This window comes from Alosa sapidissima, chromosome 18 (assembly GCF_018492685.1).
Source record: "Alosa sapidissima isolate fAloSap1 chromosome 18, fAloSap1.pri, whole genome shotgun sequence".
Lineage (NCBI taxonomy): Eukaryota > Metazoa > Chordata > Actinopteri > Clupeiformes > Clupeidae > Alosa > Alosa sapidissima.
Window position 1 is genome coordinate 25,655,593 of NC_055974.1, and position 25,170 is coordinate 25,680,762.

General features: G+C 43.9%; 2 protein-coding genes across 4 annotated transcripts in view; one reads left to right on the forward strand and one right to left on the reverse strand.

Moving 5' to 3' along the window:
• Positions 1-25,170, forward strand: part of LOC121690252 (C-type mannose receptor 2-like) — a 1,098,322-nt gene that overhangs the window by 200,586 nt on the left and 872,566 nt on the right. The window lies entirely within an intron of this gene.
• trmt44 (tRNA methyltransferase 44 homolog) lies at positions 1,898-24,974 on the reverse strand. 3 transcript variants are annotated; one of them, XM_042070707.1, is made up of 12 exons: positions 24,557-24,974; positions 24,350-24,467; positions 23,861-24,080; positions 22,931-22,999; positions 21,485-21,592; positions 20,841-20,912; positions 18,678-18,784; positions 15,746-15,929; positions 13,624-13,938; positions 13,551-13,593; positions 3,350-3,466; positions 1,898-2,395 (listed from the first exon to the last, which is right to left on the reverse strand). In XM_042070707.1, the coding sequence occupies exons 1-12, from the start codon at positions 24,906-24,908 to the stop codon at positions 2,154-2,156; spliced, it is 1,947 nt and encodes a 648-aa protein (XP_041926641.1). In that variant the 5' UTR covers positions 24,909-24,974; the 3' UTR covers positions 1,898-2,153. The 3 variants fall into 3 exon arrangements, with proteins under 3 accessions (XP_041926641.1, XP_041926642.1, XP_041926640.1); XM_042070706.1 differs by having other exon boundaries at positions 1,899-2,395; positions 13,551-13,938; XM_042070708.1 differs by lacking the exon at positions 24,557-24,974 and having other exon boundaries at positions 13,551-13,938; positions 23,861-24,199.

Below are 25,170 nucleotides of genomic sequence, written 5' to 3' on the forward strand. Positions count from 1 at the left end.
TCAAGCTGATATTTCAGCTACACTTTATACTGTATATTAAGCCTATTACTCCATACTGTTATAGAGGTTGTAGTCATAAATTAATATAATTGCATATGTATACAAGTCATAAATACAACATGCTTTTGAAGAAAGAAGAAACGACATACATTCCATATTACTATTCTCTGACTTCTAGGATCCTAGAGGAAATAACAGACATATTCAACACTCAAGAAAATTAGACTCGCAAAGGGGCTACAGAGCTTAAACCACAGTCACACACACATACACACACACACATAGCTTCCGGTGTAGAAGTCAGCCAACCATATAAAATCTAACACCTTTCAGCCAATAGTCAACCAACCACAACAAAACACATACACACATCTAAAGCACCTCCCATCCCAAGACTCAAATACATGACACACCCTGAAACACACACACAACCTAAACACCTTCCAGTTCAGTAATGCCTTGCCGTCCTGTGACATTTGAGGTGGGAGGGACGGAGACAAAACCCAACAAACCTCCCACGCTGCCCTGCAAATTATTCATGCTAACATTTACAGCCCCGATGTACCCTCCCACCCACGCACACACACACACAGATAGATGGACAGACACACGCACACCAACACACAAGGACACAGACATACATGTACTGTAGGGATACACACACATACACACACACACACACTCATGACATAAGAATTACATGACATAAGAATATACACAGCAACACACACAAACACAAAACACACTCACACACACAAACTTGCAGGCTAGAATGCTCTTTGTGTTTCAGCAGGTGCCATCATAGAGGGCTGGTGGGCACGGATCTCATTGCATAATCATTGGCTGGTTAAGCAACTAGGGCACATTGCCAGGTTCTTTAAAACAATGCCCATCACGGAACTGGCACCTACCTTCTCTCCTGAAAAAGCTACGTGTCTATGTTCTCATTAGGTAACGGCTAGTCATTAAATATTCAATCCCTGTGACTTTCCTCAGAGTTATATTTGAGCATCTCACTGTGGCTGGCACAGACTTTCACAGCTTGTGACTGCTTGCCAGACAAGCTCTTCACATTAACTACAGTACGTGATGGGAATCACAGTTTCAACTCCTGATGTTTCTGACGTCTTTTTTTTTTTTTTTTTTTTAAAGTCTTATTCCAGCACATTCCAGAACGTTATGAATGTCGACAAAAGGAAACTATTTTTTAGTAGAATCAAGTTCATATGAACAGGATACCACATTTTCAGAGAGAAAAAAAACGGGTCTATAGAGTTTGAATGTCTTTGTTGTGGTTAATACTAAAGCACACACATATGGCGAGCAACAAAATGATATATATATTTTTTTCAATTTGAACATCTCTACTGAATATTTTGTCTCTACTCTTCATACTGCACACATACTTATTTTTACAACTCTTATAATATACACTGCACATACCTGTACATATCTGTCTATATTATCATACTGATTATCTATATTTATTCTGCTCTTATAATGTTGCCGTTAACACACTGCACATATCCCTACTGTGAACCATGCCACTTGCTTAACTGTATACTACTGTCCACACTGCACTATATGTCATATACTGCTTACACTGCACCACCTGTCTATAATGTTCACTATTGCACCACCTGTCTATAATGTTCACTATTGCACCACCTGTCTATAATGTTCACTATTGCACCTTTCTGCTTTTTTACATTAACTGTATTTTGTTGTCTCTGTACTTGTACTCTGCACAATGACAAAGTTGAATCTAACCTAATCTAATCTAATCGGTAAAGAACATGTTTGCGGACAGAGAAAAATTTACACAATATTTGTTTGAGGAATTAAAATTGGACAACAAGCACAACTCACAAACCCTTGTGGTTTAATCATTTAATAACATAAAAATAATTTTAATTATTAAGTTATACAAAAACAAAAGGAAACAAAGAACAACTCTGTCTGTGATTCAGCTATTGAAACTCCATCCACCGACTCCACCCCCACACACACACACACACACACACACGGTCTCTCTTTATATATCTCACACACGCACACACATGTACAGCTGAGCAGAGAGACTTCCTGGAAGACTTCCTGGAAAACATCCAGCCAATCACAGGCCTCTCCTTGGTCACACGATCCGCTGGTCATCAGTGTCTGGGCTTCTTGATTGGCCGGGTGGAAGGCCTGAGGTCTACGTGGCCGTGGGCGAAGGGGCACCGCTCGGTGGACAGCGGGCACCCACGGGGGTGGTGAGCGTGGAACCAGCAGGGCCGGGTCTTCAGAGCGCCCTCTGGTGGTGGAGGCTTACGCTTGGCGTCGCGTCGCGCTGCCACCCCACCGCTCAGCACTGCCGCGCGCCAGTCTCGGATGTACACCCTGCCCCCCTCCACTTGGGCACAGAGAGAGAGAGAGAGAGAGAGGACATGAGAGGAAGAGATGGAAAGATGGAGGAAAGGTCATTGAAAAAGAGAAAAAAAAGAAAGAGAAAGAAAGAGTGAGAGAGAGAGAGAGAGGGTAACGGAAGAGTAGAGAAAAGGGGGAGTGAGAGAGAAGGAGAGGGGAAATGAGAGAGAGAGAGGGAAACGGAAGAGTAGAGAAAAGGGGGAGTGAGAGAGAAGGAGAAGGGAAAAGAGAGAGAGAGAGGTAATGGAAGTAAAGAGGAAAGGGGGAGTGAGAGAGAAGGAGAGGGGAAAAGAGAGAGAGATGGAGGGAGAAATGGAAAAAGTGTGGGTGGATGAAAGGAGTCATCATCATTGACCCAAAAGAGTCAAATAAACAGCAGAGGGGAGAAGAGAGAAACAGCAGAGAGAAGAAGAGAGAAACAGCAGAGAGAAGAATGCAAACAAAGAGAAAGAAAGCAGTGCATTGTGTCTCTTTACCCACCATGGGGCCAAATAAGAGTGTGAGTGTGTGTGTGAGTGTGTGTATGTGTGAGTGTGTATTAGAGTGCGTGTGTGTGTGTGTGTGTGTGTATGTGTGAGTGTGTATGTGTGTGTGTGTATGTGTGAGTGTGTATTAGAGTGCGTGTGTGTGTGTGTGTGTGTGTATGTGTGAGTGTGTGTATGTGTGTGTGTGTATGTGTGAGTGTGTATTAGAGTGCGTGTGTGTGTGTGTGTGTGTGTGTATGTGTGTGTGAGTGTGTATTAGAGTGTGTGTGTGTTAGTGTGCATACATTGTAGGTTTGTTTGTATGTATGTATGTGTGTGTGTGTGTGTGTGTGTGTGTGTGTGTGTGTGTGTGTGTGTGTGTGTGTGTGTGTGTGTGTGTGTGTGTGTGTGTGTGCGCGTGCGCGCGCGCGCGCCGTAACAGACTCCCGGGTGCGTATGGAAAGGAGGCCACTTACCTCTGAACACCTGGTGGTTGTTTTTCAGGAGCGTCTGCAGGCCGCCACACTCCTTCTTCAGCCTCTGCAGCACAGATGCCTCCAGCAGCTCCGCCACCTCGCGCACCGCCAGACTGCCTGAGGGACACAGGAGGACGGAGCGCGTGCCATGCGCATTAACACTTCGCAGAACAGGAAGCGCCAATTATCTCATAACTACTAGAACTGCCCACGCAGTAATATTACCCTTAGATACCTCGATATTCAACCAGCAGGACCAGCAGCTCTACTGTCAACACCACATCTCATGTTCACACCCCGAAGTGGCCATTTTGACCCTTAGATTTTAAACTCGATATTCAAGGTATTTGTTTTGTGTTTTTAAAAGTCATTGTACATGCAACTTTCAAGCGGTCAAAATGACCTTTTGCAGCAGTTCTGGTGTGAACACCAACAGCTCATGTTCAATTTTTTCCCATATGATTTATTTATGAACGTTTTTCCCAAGTACAGAATACATCCCTTCCATAATGGCAATACAACATGTCTAATATAAATGCCACAATACAGGCAGCTATACAACAAACCCTTCCCCACTCTCATGTTAATTTAATGTCAAAGTCAAAGAGAGAGAGAGAGAGAGAGTGGAAGATATTTTAAAACCATCAAAATCCAATTACACCAAATCCACCCACATCACCAGCTAAACACAATCCCACCAAAGTTATTCATAGTCAATTCAACTATAAAATAACCAAATATCAAAATAATGACTTTATTTTGATTTAAATTACTACATACACTCTGCATAATAGTTTTATAGAGTTCATCTTTTCATACCAATATACATCATTTTAATGGTGAGAGTGAGAGAGAAATAAAGACAGATAGACATGGAAAAACAAGCAGAGAAACACATGCAATTTTCTCCAAATGACTCCAAGCCTATAGCCTAGAAATCTAGACGCACCCTAGCGGCAGCAAATTACATTTGCTTCCAGGGCTAGTCTAGCAACTCTCCATTGGCTTGTGAGCTCGAAAAATTAAACTTCTATCAGGCCAATCAAATCGTGTATAGAGTCGTTCGGCGGGCTTAACATAATGATTGACGGCAGAGTTGCAACGGTTTGGCTTGAATTCCCTGCTACTTGAAAACAAAGAAGATGGATGTTGCTGTTGGCCAACAGTGTGACACGAGTTATGCTTGTTTTAAGTTGGCAAAAGTTTGAACTAGCCAACTAGCTCCGCTGGTGGGAAAACGCATGGGACTCAGCGCTGTCCTATTGCGTGCAGAGGGAATTTGAAAGACAACGATTATCCCGCCCCTCGGACTGAGCACTGCGAACGGTGAGTACCCAGACCCTACATTTTAATGTGGGTCTGGCTCGTAAGGCTAACAAGCCTATGCTCCAAGCCACAATGAAATAACATGGAACCGCCCCCAACCACCCAGCAGTACTCAAAAACAAACAGTCTGCTCAACGCGAATGTTTGACTTTACAGAATCAAAGCTATGACTATATACAATACTGGAAGAATGGTCTCATTATCGAAAACACACGCACGCGCACACACACACGCACATGCACACTCTTCAGACAACAGCTGTTTTTTACATACAATACTTTATGAAACCCTGCAAATATGGAGCATACTCAGTCCATATTTGGAATACTATTGTCCAGCTACATTCTTTGTTGGCCAGGCCACAAACTGTAACTAGGCTAAGAAACAGCGGCCTTTTCCTCTGTTCTCCTCAGACCATCTCTCTCTTCTTTTCTTCTCAGACATCGGTCTTTCCCTGTCTCCCTGTGCCTGTTCCTGTCTTCTGAGACGACGGTCTTTCCCTGTCTCCCTGTGCCTGTTCCTGTCTTCTGAGACGACGGTCTTTCCCTGTCTCTCTCTCTCCTGCTCTCCTCAGACCACATTCTTTCCCTCTCTCTCTCCTGTTCTTCACAGACGACGGTCTTTCCCTGTCTCTCTCTCTCCTGTTCTCCTCAGACCACAGTCTTTCCCTGTCTCTCTCTCTCCTGTTCTCCTGAGACCACATTCTTTCCCTGTCTCTCTCTCTCCTGTTCTCCTCAGACCACAGTCTTTCCCTGTCTCTCTCTCTCCTGCTCTTCACAGACGACGGTATGTCTCGGTGACTCTTGCTTGCCTCTGTTCTGTTCTGAGTGCTTTTCTCTTCCTCCCACCACCTCCTTGCACGTTTCAACTTCTTACTTTCTCTCACTCTCCACTCACCCTCCTTATCTCTCTTCCATGCTCTCTCACTCCATCCCTCCTTCTTACTTCATCCCTTCTTCTCCTATTTCTCTCTTCCCTATACTCTCTCCATCTTTCCTTCACACTTGTTTCTTTGTTTTCCTCTCTCTCTCTCTCTCTCTCTCTCTCTCTCTCTCTCTCTCTCGTTCTCCCTCTCCATCACTACTGGAGTAGCTGTTTGAACTCCAGACATCCAGCTGGCTGAGCTCACTTGAGTGCATTAACCTCGTCGGTTACCCAGAGGCTATTTCTCCGTCTGCAGGAATCACATTGCCTGCCAAATCTGCCCCTAACCCCCCTTTGGGACCTCTCTCTCGCTCTCACACACACACACACACACACACACACACACACACACACACACACACACACACACACACACACACACACACACACACACACACACAGGGTCTGAAAGGTCCTGTTCCAAAGCAAGCAGCCATCTCCAACACCTGGGATGACGTTTGTAAAAGTGCCACATCTGCCCTCGCTTCGCCCCAACACGAGAGTGAGAACCAAATAAACCGGCCGCTGTTCGTTCGGCACAACTCCACTCTGAGTGCGTCGTTCAGCACCAAGCAAGCAGGTCCAACTAAGACTTGCAGTGGTCTCTGAGGACACCTTATGCAATGCGGTGTGATTATATATGCATTATTTACCCGATTTCAATTTGCTTTTGTTTTGTTTTTTTGTTTGCTTTGGTTCAAGTTGCAATCCCTTTTAATGCATTCTGATGAGCTACAATTTGCGTCATTGATTGAAACGGCTGTTTATTCGTTTGTTTTTGTTTTGGGCTGCGAGCCGCGCCGTCTCCTCCGTATCAGTAAAACGGGCCAGTGTGTGTTCCCCCGTGCCTCTTACTTCCTGCAGCAGATCACCGTGGACACCACACACATTCTGGAGGGTGGTTATCTTTCTTCACTCTATACCCCCCCACACACACACACACACACACACACACACACACACACACACACACACACACACACACACACACACACACACAAACACACACACACACACACACACACACACACACACACACACACACACACACACACACACACACACACACACACACACACACAAACACACACACACACACACACACACACACACACACACACACACACACACACACACACACACACACACACACACACACACACACACACACACACACACACACACACACACACACACACACACACACACACACACACACACACACACACACACACACACACACACACACACACACACACAAACACACACACACACACACACACACACACACACACACACACACAAAAACACACACACACACACACACACACACACACACACAAAACACACACACACACACACACACACACACACACACACACACACACACACACACACACACACACACACAAAAACACACACACACACACACACACACACACACACACACACACACACACACACACACACAGCCAAATGGAGACACACAGCTCAAAAATCTCCCATCTGGGTTGGGCAAGTCAATCCTGGGTAGGGCGCAGAAATCACTGGCTGATCGTGTCTCTGGCTGATGGTGGGAGTATCATAATACCCGTAGTTTTATAAATAGAAAGCTGAAGCAAACGATCACTCTCCTCTCGTTGCCTCGCCCTGCCAGCCCGGCTGGCTGGGGCTGATCGGAATCTTCAGGCCCTCCAACGTTGTCCTGTTGCCATAGCAACGCAGGCGAGCCGAGGGCCCTCCGCGCTCCGCAGGACCCCGCTCTCTCCCCGGCACAGAGCTTAGATTGTCGCCACGGCGACTGAGAGTGAGATCTTTACGCGGCCACTTGAAAAGGTTGTGCCCTTTGACCCCTGTATACTGACTTGATCCCACACTGTCCACCAGGAGGAAGCAGGCACAAGCACATCACCAACCAATATGTGTGTGTGTTTGTGTGTGTGTGTGTATTTGTACGTATGTGTGTACGTATACGGTATGTGTGTATTTGTATGTGTGTGTGTGTGTCTGTGTGTGTATGTATTTGTATGTGTGTGTGTGTGTGTGTGTGTATTTGTATGTGTGTGTGTGTGTGTGTGTGTGTATGTGTGTGTGTGTATGTGTGCAGGGCTTGAAATTAGCACCCGCCAATGCTGAGTATATTTTTGTATTGGCGGCTACATTATGGCAGATACTGTGCCATTTTACCGCATAGAAAATGGCTGCTTATCAACTGCGAGAATAGACTACTTCAGTCTGCAACGTTATCTTGGCTTGCCATATCAACTCCGCTTCTCATCGGTGTACTGTTCACCCAATGTTGAAATGGTCAGGAGTCACAGTTATTTGGTTACCATTTCATGCATCTGCTGGGAAAACAAATAGATCGCCACACATATGAGAACTTGAAAGTTTCAGATGCTGCATAGAAACGTAGCCTATTAGTTGCTTACTTTCACTTTCAATGATAGCGAACAAACTCGCAGAATGATCTAAAAGAAGTGATTCATAGCTCAAACGCATTGCCTCTGTCATGTTTTTGCAGCGGTCATCATAGCAAAGATCCTTGATTAGGCCTACTGACCAAGATAAAGCTGTGTGAGTGTGTGTGTGTGCGTGCGTGTGTGTGTGTGTGCGTGTGTGTGTGAAGCAAGCACAGGCACAATGACATTTATAGTTAGCGGATTGCGCTGCGTGCTTCACACTCCTCAGTGCATGTCCATAAACAAGCTCCTCAGGTTTATTCTTAGAGACCACAAGAAAAGGGTTCTGCATACCCACTCTCTGCTTTGTCTGTCTACTTTGTGAGGAACCTCTTCAGCCTTGAGGAGGCTAGTTCTTCAAAATGGGGTTATGTGTGTATTAAATAGCTCTTCTTTTTCTGTGAATGTTCATGCAAGCTTTGAGACATACATGGAAGAGCTTTAGTCTCAAAAATAGACTACAAAAACACAGTACCTGTATCTTACATTAGGCTAATTGTCAAAGGTTGAGAAGAGGGGCAGGTATCACATCTTGAATTTTAAACTCATCATATTGATGATGAACCATCTAATTTAGTCATACAGCTAATGGACTGAACTGCCATTTGCACCTGGTTTCTCTCCTCCATTAGAGTCTGATATTGGTCAAAATGTTTATTTGTTTGTTTGTTTGTTTGTTTGTGCAAAAGTCTGAATCCCGACTTAGTCCATCGCCCAAAGGCTCCCAGAGAGAAGGGAAAGGGATGTGGCCATTTGGTGGTGTTTCACTACTGCCGACCCAGCGACATCACAAAGAAAAGTAGGCTACGCAGCTGTCTGTCGGCTGAAAGCTCACAGACAACGAGTAAGAATGGGTGACGCCAGACGTCCGCTGCTAATACAATATCAATAGGCCATTTAGAGCTGGCCTTTAGAGACAAATACCACAAATGGGGATTTATGACCCAGGAGAGAGGGGAAGAGAAAGAGAGTGAATAAAGAAAGAAAGAAAGAAAGAAAGAAAGAAAAAAATAAAGAAAGTGAGTGAGACTGAGAGAGAAAAAAGGAGGGAAGAAAGAAAGGGAATAGGATAGAAAAGAAAGCAAGAAAGACAGAAAGACAGCATGAGAGTGTGACTGAGAAAGAGAGAAACAGTGAAGAACAAGATAGAAAGAAAGAAAGACAGACAAAGACAGATAGAAAGAAAGAAAGAAAAAAAGAAAGACATGCCTATCTGAACACAGTGTATTAGTGTCCCAGACAGTACTGACTCCCAGTTATAGATCCCAGAGCACATCTGGCTCAGTGCTGGCTCTATTCAGGCTCAGATTTGACCCACTTCTGCCCCATCCAATCCAAATGTAGCCTAGCTGTTCTCTGAGCGTTTCACCGGTCAAGTAGAATGGGTAGGTCACATTCGTATAAGAACACTTACTGTGTCATATACTAAGTACTTTCTGCACAGTGAAGTATTTTAAGATTTTATTTTTTTTTAACTGGTGGCAAGTTACGGCTAATTCCAGTTGACATATGTCTCCTGTGTAGCCTAAAAGAGCTTGACAGATTGTTACATAAGATCAATTTTAGACCTTTAGCTATCTGCAGTGATTATAAGCACAGATCTGTGCAAACGGGACATGGCAAGGCTAATGAATAAACAAGCTAATCAGAGATAGCTAATGTTAATCTAATAAAGTGGGGTCTTATTTTCAACATGTTGTCTTGTCTTGTCTGTCTGGACGGGACACTGTCCTAGATACGCTGACCTCATCTAGAGGTGAGCGAGGCTACATCTTTAGGACAAAGAGGTCAACAAGACTGTGCTTTTACAAAGTATACTTCTTGGAATGCATGAAACAGGAAGTCGATGTAAACATGACTTGGTGCCTAAAACATGCCGTGTATGTATAATTCACTCTGCATCTATATCCTGCTCCACTCTGGGGAGAACAAGACACAGCCGTATTCTTATGCTACAGAGAAATCAGGTCTCTCTCTCTCTCATTTTATCTAAGTGCATGTTCCAGACACTGGCTTTTAAAACATTTGTGAACCTGTCTTTCTCTGTGGCTGTCTCACTCCTACATTTCCTATCCAAAGGTATTGAGCAAGCAGTCTCCAAACAGGTCTCTGAATTCCTTTCACAGAACAACCTTCTTGATCCAAATCAATCTGTGTTCAAGGGCGTCCACTCAACCGAAACGGCTCTGCTGTCCGTAACAGAAGCCTTAAACGAAGCCAGAGCGACCACACGGTCATCAGTACTCATTCTGCTTGACTTATCGGCTTCCTTTGACACGGTTAATCGCCACATTCTTCTCTCTATCTATACTCTCAAACATGGGAATCTCCTGCTCTGCTCTCTCCTGGTTTGAATCCTATCTCACGGGACGCTCGTTTGACGCATCACGGCTTGGACAGCTGTCCGCACCTCACTATCTCACCACAGGGGTCCCCCAGGGCTCAGTGCTGAGCCCCCTTCTCTTTGCTATCTACACCACCTCTTTGGGACAGATTATCCGTTCGCACTGCTTCTCATACCACTACTATGCAGACGACACACAGCTCTATCTGTCCTTTCCACCTAATGACCCCTTGGTCTCGGCACAGATCTCTGATTGCCTCTCAGACAGATCTACATGGATGAAGGCACACCACCTCCAGCTAAACCTCTCAAAAACCGAACTGCTGGTCCTCCCAGCTAAACCTACTATACATCACATCAACATCAAACTTGACTCCCTGTCTGTTGCACCTACCAGGGCTGCAATAAATTTAGGAGTCATTTAGGAGTCATGCTCAACAACCAACTAACCTTCTCCGATCATGTTACCTCAGTTGCCTGGTGGTGCCGTTTCGCACTCTACAACATCAGGACTTACCTGACTCAATATGCTACTCAACTCCTGGTACAGGCCACAGTCATCTCACGACTTGACTACTGTAACGCACTCCTGACAGGTCTCCCAGCCCAGTGCACAGTGAAACCGCTTCAGATGAGCCAGAACGTGGCAGCGCGCCTGGTCTACAACCAACCCAAAAGGGCACATGTTACCCCCGCTGCTCATCCAGCTACACTGGCTACCTATGGCCACTCGCATCAAATTCAAGTCTCTAACACTTGCCTACAGAGTAGTCTCCAGTTCTGCTCCCGCCTACTTGAATGCCCTCATACAGGGATATGCTACCTCCCGACCGTTGCGCTCCTCAGACGAACGACATCTAGCTCTGCCCCTGGTACGCTCAGGCCAATCCAAAACATTTCTCATCTGTTGTTCTTCGTTGGTGGAACACGCTACCAGTTCCTACTAGACCAGGGACATCCCTCTCCATCTTCAAAAACTCCTGAAGACCCAGCTCTTCAGAGAGTATCTCCTCTCGTAGCACTACTTAAAACTAGCCTTGCTAATTCTAGCACTTATCATCTGACTAGAACCGACACTCTTCTTATTTTTAAATTGTTCTAGAATTGTTGGGAGAATTGTTTTGAAAAGCTTTAAAGTGTTTACCGTGTTGTAAGTCACTTTGGTTAAAAATACATCAGCCAAATGTAATGTAATGTTTGTGTGTGTATTTTTATAGCGTAGTTCTGTATTCACTTAAAAAGTTTTAAGTACAGGTACATTAACACGCTTGAGTGTGTGACTTTTGGGCATCTTAGTGCATATGATTTGCATGTGTCCCTGCCAAGTATATGGTAGTGTGAGCCATTGCAGGTGTGTTTGTTGCACGTGTGTGTGTGTGTGTGTGTGTGTGTGTGTGTGTGTGTGTGTGTGTGTGTGTGTGTGTGTGTGTGTTGAAATCTATGTTCAGCGCTCCAGCAGTGTCTGGCAGGGGATGAAAAAGGCTAGGGGTTCAAAGCAGGGTAAGCTGGTGCCACAACAGGTCGCTAGATGCACACACACACACACACACACACACACACACACACACACACACACACACAAACACACACACACACACACAGGCACACTCATCCGGGTTAGCATAATGGCAAAGGCCAGAGGTGCACAAACGCATACAGGTGGTCCACCACACAAACAGCTTATACACTTCTCTTCTGAAGTATTAGCCTTTGCTGAATAATGCAAGGCCCCCACACACACACTCCACATGTTGTTTTTTTTGTAGTTAGTTTTGTTTTCCTCAGAGTTACTAAACACTCATCAATAATTGATTGCACGTGACAGACAGAGTGACTCGGGACAGCTCCCGGTCTTCACTGACACACAACCCCCTCGACCGCACACACACAGACATCCATATTTCATGAGGCCTCATTCAGACAGCTTTAGGAGGTTTATCAGTGCCATGTTTGGAGACAGAGCAGCACCTATTAGGTCAGTAAGAGGGAGCCTGTTGACAGAGTGCTTCAGATGGATGGGCCACTAAGATAAGCACACAGGGCGGGTCCACTAGACCGTACTCAGTACTGAACACTGGGCAAGGTGTGATCAATGGGTACCTGTGAAGAGCTGCTACGTGACACCTGCTCTCAAATTTCCAATTCTCCTCTTTCACTCTCTGATGGGATTTGTCATCCTTTTAGTTTCTCTATCTATCTATCTATCTATCTATCTATCTACAGTATCTATCTATATCTATCTATCTATCTATCTGCACTCTATTCCCCCTCTATCTGTGTCTCTTTCCTCTTTCTATCACTCATCACCCTCTCTATCTGCCTTTATCATCCCTTTCTCCCAGGGCCCTCCATCCTTTCTTATTCTCTCTCTCTCTCTCTCTCTCTCTCTCGTCTCTATTTGAGCCATCCCCTACCCCCTCTCCAACATTTTTTCTCTCTCTTTATCGTTCTCTCTCTGTCTTTCTCTCTATCCACCACTGTCTTTTGGCCTCACCCCCCCTCGCCCTTAATCACTCTCTCTCTCTCTCTCTCTCTCTCTCTCCCTCTTTCTGCCTTTCCCTTTCTCCCTTTACTTTCTTCCTCTCTCCCTTAATCATTCGGTCTCTCTGCCTTTCCCTCTCTCTCTCTCTCTCCCTTCCTCCCTTTATCATTCTCTCTCTCTCTTTCCCTTTCTCTCTCTCTCTCTCTCCCCCTCTCTCTGCTGACCTACAAACGGTGGGACAGGTGTGAGTGGATCAAATAGATAGGTGGCCATGTTGTTTTCACCTGTGCTTTCCTGCTGAGAGCAAAACTCACACACACACACACACACACACACACACACACACACACACACACACACACACACCTGTGGAGGAGAGGCCCCTCTGATCTTTGTAACACACACACACACACACACACACAAACACAAAACGTTTTCTGCCATACGTACGCTGGACCTCCTCTGATACACACTAACACACACATACTGCACACACACATACTGCAACCCCCCCCCCCCCCCCCCCCCCCCCACACACACACACACACACACACACACACACACATACACACACACACAGTCACAGTCTTTAATAGACATCGCTCTTTCTATCCCTCTTTCTCTCCCACATTCCTTCCTCTGTCACAAACTTTCTTTCTTTACCTCCCGTGTTCCAGGTGTCTTTGTCACTCTTCTTCTCTTCCTCCTTCTTCTCTTCCTCCTCCTTCTCTTCCTCCTCCTTCTCCTTCTCTTCCTTTGTCAGGCCCAGGAGTGTGTTGGCCACATGAAGCACCACCCCGTCCACAAACTCCCGCGGCAATCCTCCGCAGTTGCGCACCACCTCTGTCCTCTCACGGGGCTGGAAGCCTCCGCTGCCCCAAGCGTCATGGCAACCGCCCTCCTCCTGTCCTTCACCGTCGCCATGGAGATGGTGCTCGCCCGGGGGAGCTGAGGGGGGGCACTGGCGCGATTTGAGGAGGTTCCGTCGCCACTCCTCTGCTAACGACTCTTCAGAAGCGGCATACCTCCGACTCTTTCCCACCAGACATACCTGACACACAAACAGACACATATGAAAACATTACTGATGCACTGGTACTGAGGCAAACACAGAAACACACACACAAGCACACACACACACACAAGCGCACACACACACACACACACAGAAACAGACGCACACACACGCACACGCACACACACACACACACGCACAAACATGTATTAACATATTTAAACTACTGATGTGTCTCAGACACACACACACACACACATACACACACATGCATTCACTTGCTGTCGTGACCAACCTAGTATGTGGTACATGTGTTACCCCAAGTTATTCATGTAGCTGAGACACACATGTGAACATCAACCACCTACACACCCGACACAGACACACACAGCTGAGAAATATGCAGGTGCAATCACCGGTGAATCAACAGAGATGCCTTAATGCCTGAATGTAATTAAGTGGGCATAAGCACACAATCACACACACTCTCTCTCTGTCTCTCTCTCTCTGTCTCTCTCTGTCTGTCTCTCTCTGGCAGGGATGCACCAGAGCTAAGGCCAGAGTGTGTGTGTGTGTGTGTGTGTGTGTGTGTGTGTGTGTGTGTGGCAAACAGAGAACAGTCGTGTTTGGCTTCTTTTCTTTTCCTTTTACATTTGGGTACAAATGGTCAATTGTTTGCTTTCAACTGTAAACAAGATGTCAAGCAGCAAGGCGATAGCCACAAACATTTGCCTCTGCATGCCGAATATGAACGCACCTTGGACATTTAGGTTTAAGGTGCCACTTCGGCACCTCTCGTTCGGCAGTATACCCCCGCTGGCTTTCTCCCAGCATCAACACCTCCATACTGCCTCTCTACCTTTATTTGTTGTTTGTTTATTTATTTAAAAGGGACAGTGTACATTAATTAACATGCTGATTTAAATAAGCCAAGTAAAGAGCTAGCCGTACAAGCTAGTTTTCATCTGCCGTCCGTGGTACGTTGATGTTAAATTATAGTATATTTAGAGTTTAGATATTTTAAATGATATGTTTAGACGTCAGTTGAATTTACAGTACACTTCTATGTGGATGCACGCACACAGATAGTTGAGGACAAAATGGAACAATACATAGTTGTTGTTATTACACTACTTTATAGTCCAGTTGGGAGTCCGCAGAGCCCGCCCACTGCCACTTGTAGCGTAATCACTTGTCTGCGGAATACACATGCACATGGAAGTCTACAGAACTCAACATACACCCTCTGATTACAACATTCACATCACTTGGAAGTCCGTGGTGGACCCACACGATCTTGCATTGCAGAAAGTATAAAGCTGTCCTTGACCAAGTCTCTCATTCCAGACACACTTTCACTGGCCTCAAATCCCCTTAATCTCTCTCTGCTGCCGGCAGATGCCGCGGTGAAGGTTACCGACGGAGGGTGACCGGCTCGGTTTTTCACATGTAATTCCACACTCAAGACCAACGCAAATTGCTATTCTTGAGGTCTGTGTGAGCCTTCATGTGATAAGTCTTAGGTCCTGACAGCTAATCAAGGAAATAATGACATAACCATGACATGTATAGACCATATACTGTATTACAGAGGATGTGGAACAGCCAATCCTTGATGTCCTATCAAAAAATAATAAATAATCTTATATAGTTAGTCTTCAGCCTTTTAAGTTAACCAAGGTAAAGGTTACACAATCACAGTCTGGGCATGGCCTCACATACTTACAGTACATACACATAACACAAGCACACCAACACCACTCACAATGTCTCATAAAATAAACAAAAAAAAAAAAAAAAAACATACAAATATTTTTTTGTTTAGAAGGGCCACCATACGTACCCGTTTTGTGGAGGGAATCCTGAGACAGTCCTCCTCAGTGTCGAATCCACACTGTGTGCTGACCTCTGCGATGAACTCAATGTACTCTTTGTACTGAGACTTCTTACACTGTCTCCGCTGATACTTCCCAAAGAAGTCGAAGAAACAGCACGGGAGAACAAAGTACCGACAGGAGAAGGACGACCTGAAAACACACCATACACGACCGTGAGTGAATCTGAACTCAAACACACACCAAACAGGACAGTGAGTGAATCTGAACTCAAACGCACACCAAACAGGACTGTGAGTGAATCTGAACTCAAACAAAACACAAATACCAACAGGAATAAGGGCAATCTGAAAAACACACCAAACATGACCGTGAGTGAACCTGAACTCAAACACACACCAAACACAAACCAAACACAAGCCAAACATGACCGTGAGTGAATCTGAACTCAAACACAACACAAACACAGGCTGTGCAAATGTAGGTGTGTACCGGTAAATGTGTGTGTAGGTGGTTGAATGTGAAGCATTACTCTGTAAAAGTGCTTTGAGGTGTCGGAATGGAAGAGTAAAACATGCCGTATAAATGCAGCAAGCGTTATTCATTTATCTACAGCATACATTTAGCTGTGTTTTGCTGAAAATAATAATCATTTCTTTAGGTATTTTTTCCCTACAAAGTTGGATTGTTTCTCATTGTTTTCATTGTGAGATTAAGATACATTTAAAAATATGATCTTTTTTTAAACCCCAATAAATGTGGCTTTATTAACAGGAATAACCAGGTGTCTGCAGACAAACTAATGAGGTGGAGCGTCAATCAACTCACATGGTCCAGCCTTAGAGAATCACACACTCACTCTTGCTGCTTTCGAGATGTCTCGTAAATGTCTCGTAAATCCGCCGCCCGAGTTGGAAAGTGTAAATTACCCAGCTTTCTTGCGGCATTTTGGGCAGGCACGCCCACTTTACCTCGGAGTACTTGAGGGTACCCCGAGGTGGACGTACGACCTTACAACAAACATGGCTGCGCCCATAGTTGAGATGAGATGACATGTATTTTTTTGCATATGTACTGTGTTGGTCATGTTAAAGTTGATGTAATGCTCTTACACACTAGATTACATTGCTGCTTCAATCCGGTCACCAATTCATGCATTGCACGGTCTTGCTGTGCCTGCAATACAATGTAACAATTTGTTTTCCAGCCGTTTAGCTAGAGGTTACATGTAGCATAAAACAATAACAATGACTAGCCTCCTGCTAATGCCCCTCGTGGCTCGAGAGAAAGGCGTTCCTAAAGCCACTCATTGGTACATGTTGTACAGGTGAGTGTACGATGATTTACGAGACATCTCGAAAGCAGCATCTTTCTCTCCCACACCCAGAGATATACACCACAACAGTCAGAACACACCCAATGTCTTACTCTCTTACACAAGATAGACAGATAGATACTTTATTGATCCCCAGGGGAAATTCAAGACACAACACACACACACACATACACACACACACACACACACACACACACGTACACACGTACACACGTACACACACACACAGCAGCTAAAACAGCTTACACATCCAGTGTCTTACTCTCTCTCATACTCACACACAGGCTCTCACACAGACATTCCCTGGGCCTTGGCCTAATATCTCCCCCTGGTGTCTTCTCAAGGAAATGTAGACCAATTTGTCCTAATCAATCTAAAAAATTACAGGAATGTTCTGTCTGTGTGTGTGTGTGTGTGTGTGTGTGTGTGTGTGTGTGTGTGTGTGTGTGTGTTATTCGCATATCTGTAGAAGAAGCACACATTGGCTTTTGCCTCTCTAGTCGCCACTCCTCCTCTCACACAGCACAGCACAGGACCAGAGACAGAGAGGGCTGAACTTTTGGCAGCATGAATCTGTGCAAAGCACGGGCAGAAAGTCATGTTTGGAAGATTATCATGTCTGACCTCAACAATAAAGAATGCCTTTGTATTCTGCGGGTTTTTTGCAACATGCCAACAAACACAGGTATGAATTGGCTATTCAAAACAACGTAAATACAATGACACTTTGAATAGCCCAGGCTTCTTTAGACTGTCTTTAGACTTTGAATAAACAAACGGTCCCAAATTGAAACGAGCAATAATGGTCCAGGTCCCGAATTTAAGAACATATCAGCCACACACAACCACCAGCTACAGACAACGACTGGCAGACAAAGCGTGATGTCACCTTTTAGGCTACTAGAGATTGTTTTTGAGTCACGTCGTGGGAAATTTCATACGATGATGCATCATTCCACAAACTGGTTTGTCTTCTATATCAAAACAGCTAGGCTTATGTCATTTTGATCTGTAAAAAAATGTTTAAATTACATTCTGCTCACTGCACATTCATTATAATGTATTATAATATAATATTCAGTATTCATTATTGAATGCTTAGCTGGAATTATGTTGTTCCCTATCATTCTATTTTTAAAGCAGACCTACCTGCGGGCATGTATGCGGGCTACAGGTTTTTTTGCAGGAATTGCATGTTTGAATGGGTACTGCACTAGTATTTCCAACACACACACACACACACACACACACACACACACGCACAAACACACTTAATTGGCTGCCATGAGTGGACACCATGAACTTACACACACCTCCCACACCACTCTCTCTGACACACATTTGTCTGGCTGTGATGAGGGGGCATACAGGACATGAAACACTTCCCATGTTTCACACACACACACACACACACACACACACACACACACACACACACACACACACACACACACACACACACACACACACACAGGCTGATTTCTTTGACCGTGATGTGGAGGATGCAAGATGTGAACTTACAAACACTTCCCATGTTTCACACACACACACACACACACACACACTGATTTCTTTGACCGTAAAATGTAAATGTAAACACTTGCCTGGCGGCAATGAGGGGGATCCACGGTGTGAGCTCATCGGAATGGTTTCCAATCAGCCAGTCAGCGTGTGGGAACAAACAGCCTTCGCCTGGCGAGATTGCCGCCTCCTAAAATAACCCACCGGCAGCCATGGCCAGCACACACACACACACAGCGTCACAAACCAGAGGAGTACTTTTCATTACGGCTGGCCATAGTGCCGTAATGACTTTCTGAATCATTCATTCGCAGGACCGATAGGAGTTCCGACAACGCCGCTGATCCTCGCCCCACGGCCTGATAATTGTGGTCTGAGGGGGTGTCGCCTCTGTGTCGCCAGGAACTTTAATCAATCTCCATTACAAATAATCCCGTATTAGGATTCTCTGAGATGGAATTGAAAAATAAATCCCCTCACAGCATGATAACTCATTTCAACTCAAGTATTTAAACTTTTTAAATTATTTAGTGCGTCATTCCTTGTCAAATGAGATTTGAAGTTTGTTGCTGCACTGTCTCCGATTTTGTTCAAACCTTGCCTATGTCATGAGTGAATCCCAAAACCAAGGCCTGTGAATATATTTCTGTTCAAATCCCATGTCTCCATATTTTTTTCCTAATAGTTTCATAATAGTTCATGCCCAAACATGGCTTCCAAGGCATTTTTGAGAGAGTAATGACTGAAAAAAAAAATAAGGGCGAAACAAATGTGAATGTGAAACACATTGTTCCTGAATAAAGCATTTGTCTGTCAACCTGTATATCTGTCAGTGTGTCAATCTATCTGTCTGTCTATCCATCCACCTACCTTATCAACCTGTCCGTCTGTCTGCCAATCTCAATCTGTCTGTCCTAATATCTACCTATTAAATTAAACTGTGTTTGTCAGCATATCTCTATATCTACCAATCTATCTTCTCAAACTGTCTGTCCTAATATCTACCTATTGATCTCTGTGTTTCTCAGCACATTCTTCTCAATCTATCTATCTGTCTATCCATCCATCTATTTTATCAACCTGTCCGTCTGTCTGCCAATCTCAATCTGTCTGTCCATATATCTACCCATTGATCTCTGTGTTAGTCAGCATACTGTATGTCTCAAACTGTCTGTCTCACCCTTCCTTCTTGCTCTTCTCTACTGCAAAGGCACTTTAGGAGGCCCGTAGCTCTGAGTGTCCAGCTGGACTGACTGCTCCTCCAGAGCTTATCGTGGAGCAACATCATGAAATATAGATGCTGTTAGGATGGGCTGTGTTGTCGGGGGGCTGTTTTTTTAAGAGGAGGAAGCCCAATTACATGGACAGAAAGAGGAAAGTGGGGGAGGAGATCAAGAATATGACAGAGGGAGAGAGAGAGAGAGAAGTTTAGCTATGAAAACAGAGAAAGGGAGAAAGGGGGGGAGATTATGTAATATATCTATGAAATATATTATATATATATATATATATATATTTTATATATATATATATATATATATATATATATGAAAACAGAGAGGGATGGTGGTGGGGTTAGAGATGGAAACAGGCAGAGACAGAGAGAGAGAGAGAGAGAGAGAGAGAGAGAGAGAGAGAGAGAGAGAGAGAGAGAGAGAGAGAGAGAGAGAGAGACAGACTGAGAGATCGAGACGATGAGATACAGAAGGTCAGACTATGAGATGGACAGAGAACAAGAGGGGTGAGGGTGAAAAAGCGGGAAACTCCTGAGGACAGGGAACAGGCTGTGCCGAGGACATGCGGGACAGGAGCACTAAAGTGCAAATCTTCATAATGCATGGCCTGCCTGTTGCAAAGCTCTCAGAGTGCCTCTGTCAGAATAGCCTGACATCAAACTTCAGCCTCCTTAGTCTTGCAAACACTGAGTACGTTTATGCATTTTAGATCCTTTTAGTACCTCTTCAGAGCCAGACATAAACCAGACAGAAAACACTTAAAATCTAAAGGAATGGCTTTAGAAAACACTTCTCGAAGAATGGTTTTAGTAAGGAACTTCAGTAAAGACAGGTCACAATACAATAACTGGTTTAATTTAGAATCTGAAGTAAAAGCCCAATGGGCATCACTCCATTACGATATGTGCTGTATGTTGAACTCAACAGTCCCATGGTAACATTATGCTAAGGTTGGTACAAGACCTCCCCACTCATTTCACCACCACATGCAGGTTTCATAAGCCCACTAACCTCTAGATGTGTTTCCGAGCCGTACATGTCCCAGATTTTGCGCTTGCGTATGTCAATGCCCTTTCCTGGATGCTGCAACGTAAGGACATGACATTGTGAACCCGTGCAACAGTACTTGTATACATATGCACGTATGTATACAACAGAGCCACCGGGGAAAACCTCCGAGGCTCTGACGGTGGCTTTCACTGGCACATGCCCTTTTTCGAAGAGAAAACACATTAAATATTTCTTTCCTGACTGATCATTCATTTTGCAAAACAAATCTACACTTTTTGTTAAGATTCTGATCTTTGTCATCTTTGTGAATTGTTGAGTTTATTTGTGTATGTATCTATGTATGTATTACAATTGGTAAACCATTCAGACTTTTTTAGACATTCACCCAAATTTCCATACTTTCCATCCAAGTATGACTGCAGAACTGTCATACTTCCATTCTTTTTCAAACGTTCAAGACCAGCACAAGCATCCTGTGGCAACTTACGATGTGGATACTCTACTCTGCTATAATTTGTAAAAGTTGATCAATCAAACAATGTTTGGCCTATTACTATGCAACTTATATGATGTCTTTACCTTGCCCCCCCCCCCCCCCCCCCCCCCCCCCACACATTTTGTAATGTGTGTGACTCTACACGTACCCCTTCATTGGTCAGAATGTGAACCAGGAGTCCATTGCCACAGCCAAGATCCACAAACGACTGTTTGCCTGTTAGCCCCTTCTCAGCACGCTCCTCATCCCACATGACCTGAGGAATCCATTGATTATATGTTTATGTTCTTAGCACATGCTTTTGTCCAAAGCGACTTACAATGACATCAATAAACATCACATTAACATTAAAATTAACAGTTAAAAGTAAAGTCATATAGCCTAAATAAAAAAATACCAATATTAATAATAGACTAAGTAGGATTTAAGAGAATAATAACAATAACCATACATATTTGCAAACTGTGATTCTGTAAGGAGAATTAATTAGTTACAAGATAAACGGACGAGTCTTTAGATGCTTTTTGAAGGTCAATTGACAAATTATTCATCATTCAACCAGTCAAGGGTGCTTCTGCAGAGTGCCTTAAGCTTAAACTGACTCCAAAAGCATCACCGACTGATTATAACCTGAACGGTGACCTTCAACAGAGTGCACTCACACAAATATGCGAGTCAACGACTGAGGCTAATTCATCATCTCTCCTCGCCCTCTCTCCCATCCCATCCTTCACTCTCTCCATCTTTTCGCTCTATCTCTTCCATATGTCGCCCACTTAAAAGCAGACAGCCCCCCCTTCAAGGTCTCTCCCCGCTAAAAGGGAATTTTCTTTGCTACTATCGCCGTGTGATGCTCGAGGGAAGCTAGGGCCTTGGGCTCTGAGATGCCTCATGCGACCATTTCAACTGTTAATGGTTCCACATAAATAAATAAATACATACAAAATAACTAAACAAATTTTTTTTTTTTTTTAATTTCACTTTGGCCAGAGATATTTGGCCTCTGGCCCAGAACTGGCTCGGATGTGAGCCTTATCAGCTGCAGAGGAAGCCACCACCTCCATACCAGTGTTTCCCAAACATCTCTCACGACACACTATGTACTATGAGAAAATCTCACGGCGCACCACTGTGACAATAAACATACAATAGTGACAAAATAGTTTGATAATTGCTGTTTAATGGCACTGCCCCTACGCAAGATATTTATCATGTCATAATGTTAGCTCAATTATTGATTGTATTCTACCGTCTGTTGCTCAGTGCTGTCATTTTTCCCCCTATTCAGCATGACAAAGGGGGTGGGTGGGTAAGGTTCATGGCCATAGAAAATCTCAAGTTGTTTATTTGAAGTATCACCAGAAGTATCACTTCAAATAAACAAGTAAAAGTGCAGCCAGTGTGCGGATATTCCTTGAGATTTTCTACGGCAATACTTTTTACTTTTATCCAGCACCTGCTTTTGGATGTGCGCACATAAAGTGTTTTGGATTACTAAGTGTCATGGTCAAAAATGATTTTTCATTCTCACTTTCTTTCAGCACAGTTTGGGAAACACTGCTCTACTGCAAGGCTAGAGAATGCGGTTACGTACCAGCAAATATGTGGCAATGGCAACATCTTCATAGACAAATTTCTCTGGGTCTGTGACTTCAGGCCAAACCTTGAGGAGAGAAAGTGCAAATTAATTCAGTTCATCCCATCGGGACTTCAGAGAGAATACTGTACAACTCCTTTATTTTAAAAAGACATCAAACATGTTTGAGAATTCTTCCTCATTTCATTATTCATGTGGTAGTCTTTCTTCCTGCCTGATTAAAAAAATACCACTCCTGTTTAATTACAGCAGAGAAAACATCTCTCTCTCTCAAAAAAAGCCCTTCAGTTGTCAGTTTCAAATGACCAAACTGTTCTCAGATGGTTTCTGCTAACTAATCAAATGCACTTCCTGATAATTAGTTGCACTCTATGTTTTTATGTCTTTAAATTATTGTATTTTATGTATTTTACTTTTTAACCTATTTTCAACTATTGCAATTGTATGCTTTTGTTTACTATTCATTGTTTTTGTTTATGCAAAGCATAATTGAATTCCCCCTATATGAAATGCGCTGTATTAAATAAACTTGCCTGGTCTTGTCTCCTCATGTTTATTGATAACATTGTAAGTCGCTTCAGACAAATGTGTCTACTAAGAAGCATAACATAAACATTTCACTAGTTCGTAACAAGTTTGTGCAACAAGATAACTTGACTGGGTGAGGTTACTTGTGCTGATTCCTATTTTATCTATTTATTTACTTTCTTTTTCTTCCCTCCTTCATCTTCCGCCACACTTAGACTACTAGTAGGCTACTAAAACCTCTGCACTCTCATCCTCTGGTAGCACTATTTATTGTAGTAGTACTAGCAGTCTACTGTGCAATGTAGCTGGAATGTTATTCCTCATTTTGTAAGTGGCTTTGGATGAAAATAAACGTATGTAAATTGTGATCCTCCTCCTCCTCTTCAGCACTTCTCTCACCTTCACCATTTCCTTGTACTTGTCCTTGAGCTGCTGGTATTGGAGGCTGTACTTCTGCACGGAGATGAGGGAGAGGGTGCTCTTGAACTCGCTGCTTCGGCTCTCCGTGGCCCAGCGTGCCAGCTTGGGCAGGAGCTCGCTGTCCAGCCAGGGCAGTTTGGGGTAGGCCACACCGTTGCTCAGCCACTCCTCAGGGTGAGGAACATGGAGGGACAGCATCCTAGTGGAGGTGGGAGATGCTGTAAGATGCTGGCTGAAGAGGTGTCTGGAGGTCTCACTTGGCGGAGTGGCGTTTGGTACAAATGATAACAGCTGTCTTAATTTGCACTGATGTGACGGCTAGAAAATGTGAAAGTGCTGCATTCAACTGACTTTGCAAAGTAAGCAAATAAAACACACTTTCCACTCAGACACATTTGTATCGCTAGTAGAAAAATAATTAGTAATTAGTACAAAATCATGCATGAAGACATTTGCATTTAGACTCACCAGTCCTCATCTGTTACCCCATGAAGCTGAATCTGGTACATGTTACTTTTCTTGAGCAGATGGCTATCCCCATCCTCCTGCTCAATGGGCACAAAAAACACTCTTTGCCTTCCGACATCTGGAGGTGAAGTAAGATAAACACGTCAAGTTTACAGAATCTATAACATTACTAAAACTGAAATAAACACAGAGGAAATAGACAGTTACCTTTGAGTATTATTTCCTTGTGTGCATGGGTCCCGTATGTGTTTACCTTGGGGATAATTGTCCTGACTGTAAGAGACAACTGTCTGTTAATCAAGTGGCCTTTATCGTGGTCTGTGCCACTATCCAAAAAGGAGACCACTTCGCTGAGTTCATCAGTGCCACATTGTGTCAATTTGGACAAGAAATCTTTAAACTCTCCCACGTCTACATCTCTATCTTCAGTCTGTATAACGCCACATAGCCGCTTATTGACAACGTGAGGCTTCTTTATCCAAACATCCACGGCAGACCAAAAACCCTCAGGAAGAGCGTTGGCTTTGTCGCTAAACTTGAATTCAAACGTTTTAACCATGTTTTCAGCAATGTATTGGACCACACAACAACTCCAATGTTGCCATCATTCCGAGTGACATGTGAGAAATTGCGTCGCAACTTCAATATTTCAAAATAAAAGTAATAAATAATTCCAAACACCTCTTTCAAAATTAACTTGACAAAGGTAATTTATTTATTTCAATTAAATTATGATGTAATAACAATATATTAAGCGTTGGTGAACCTAGGTTAACACAGATTAAAAACAATAATTTTATAAATAAAAGAAAATGTGACTG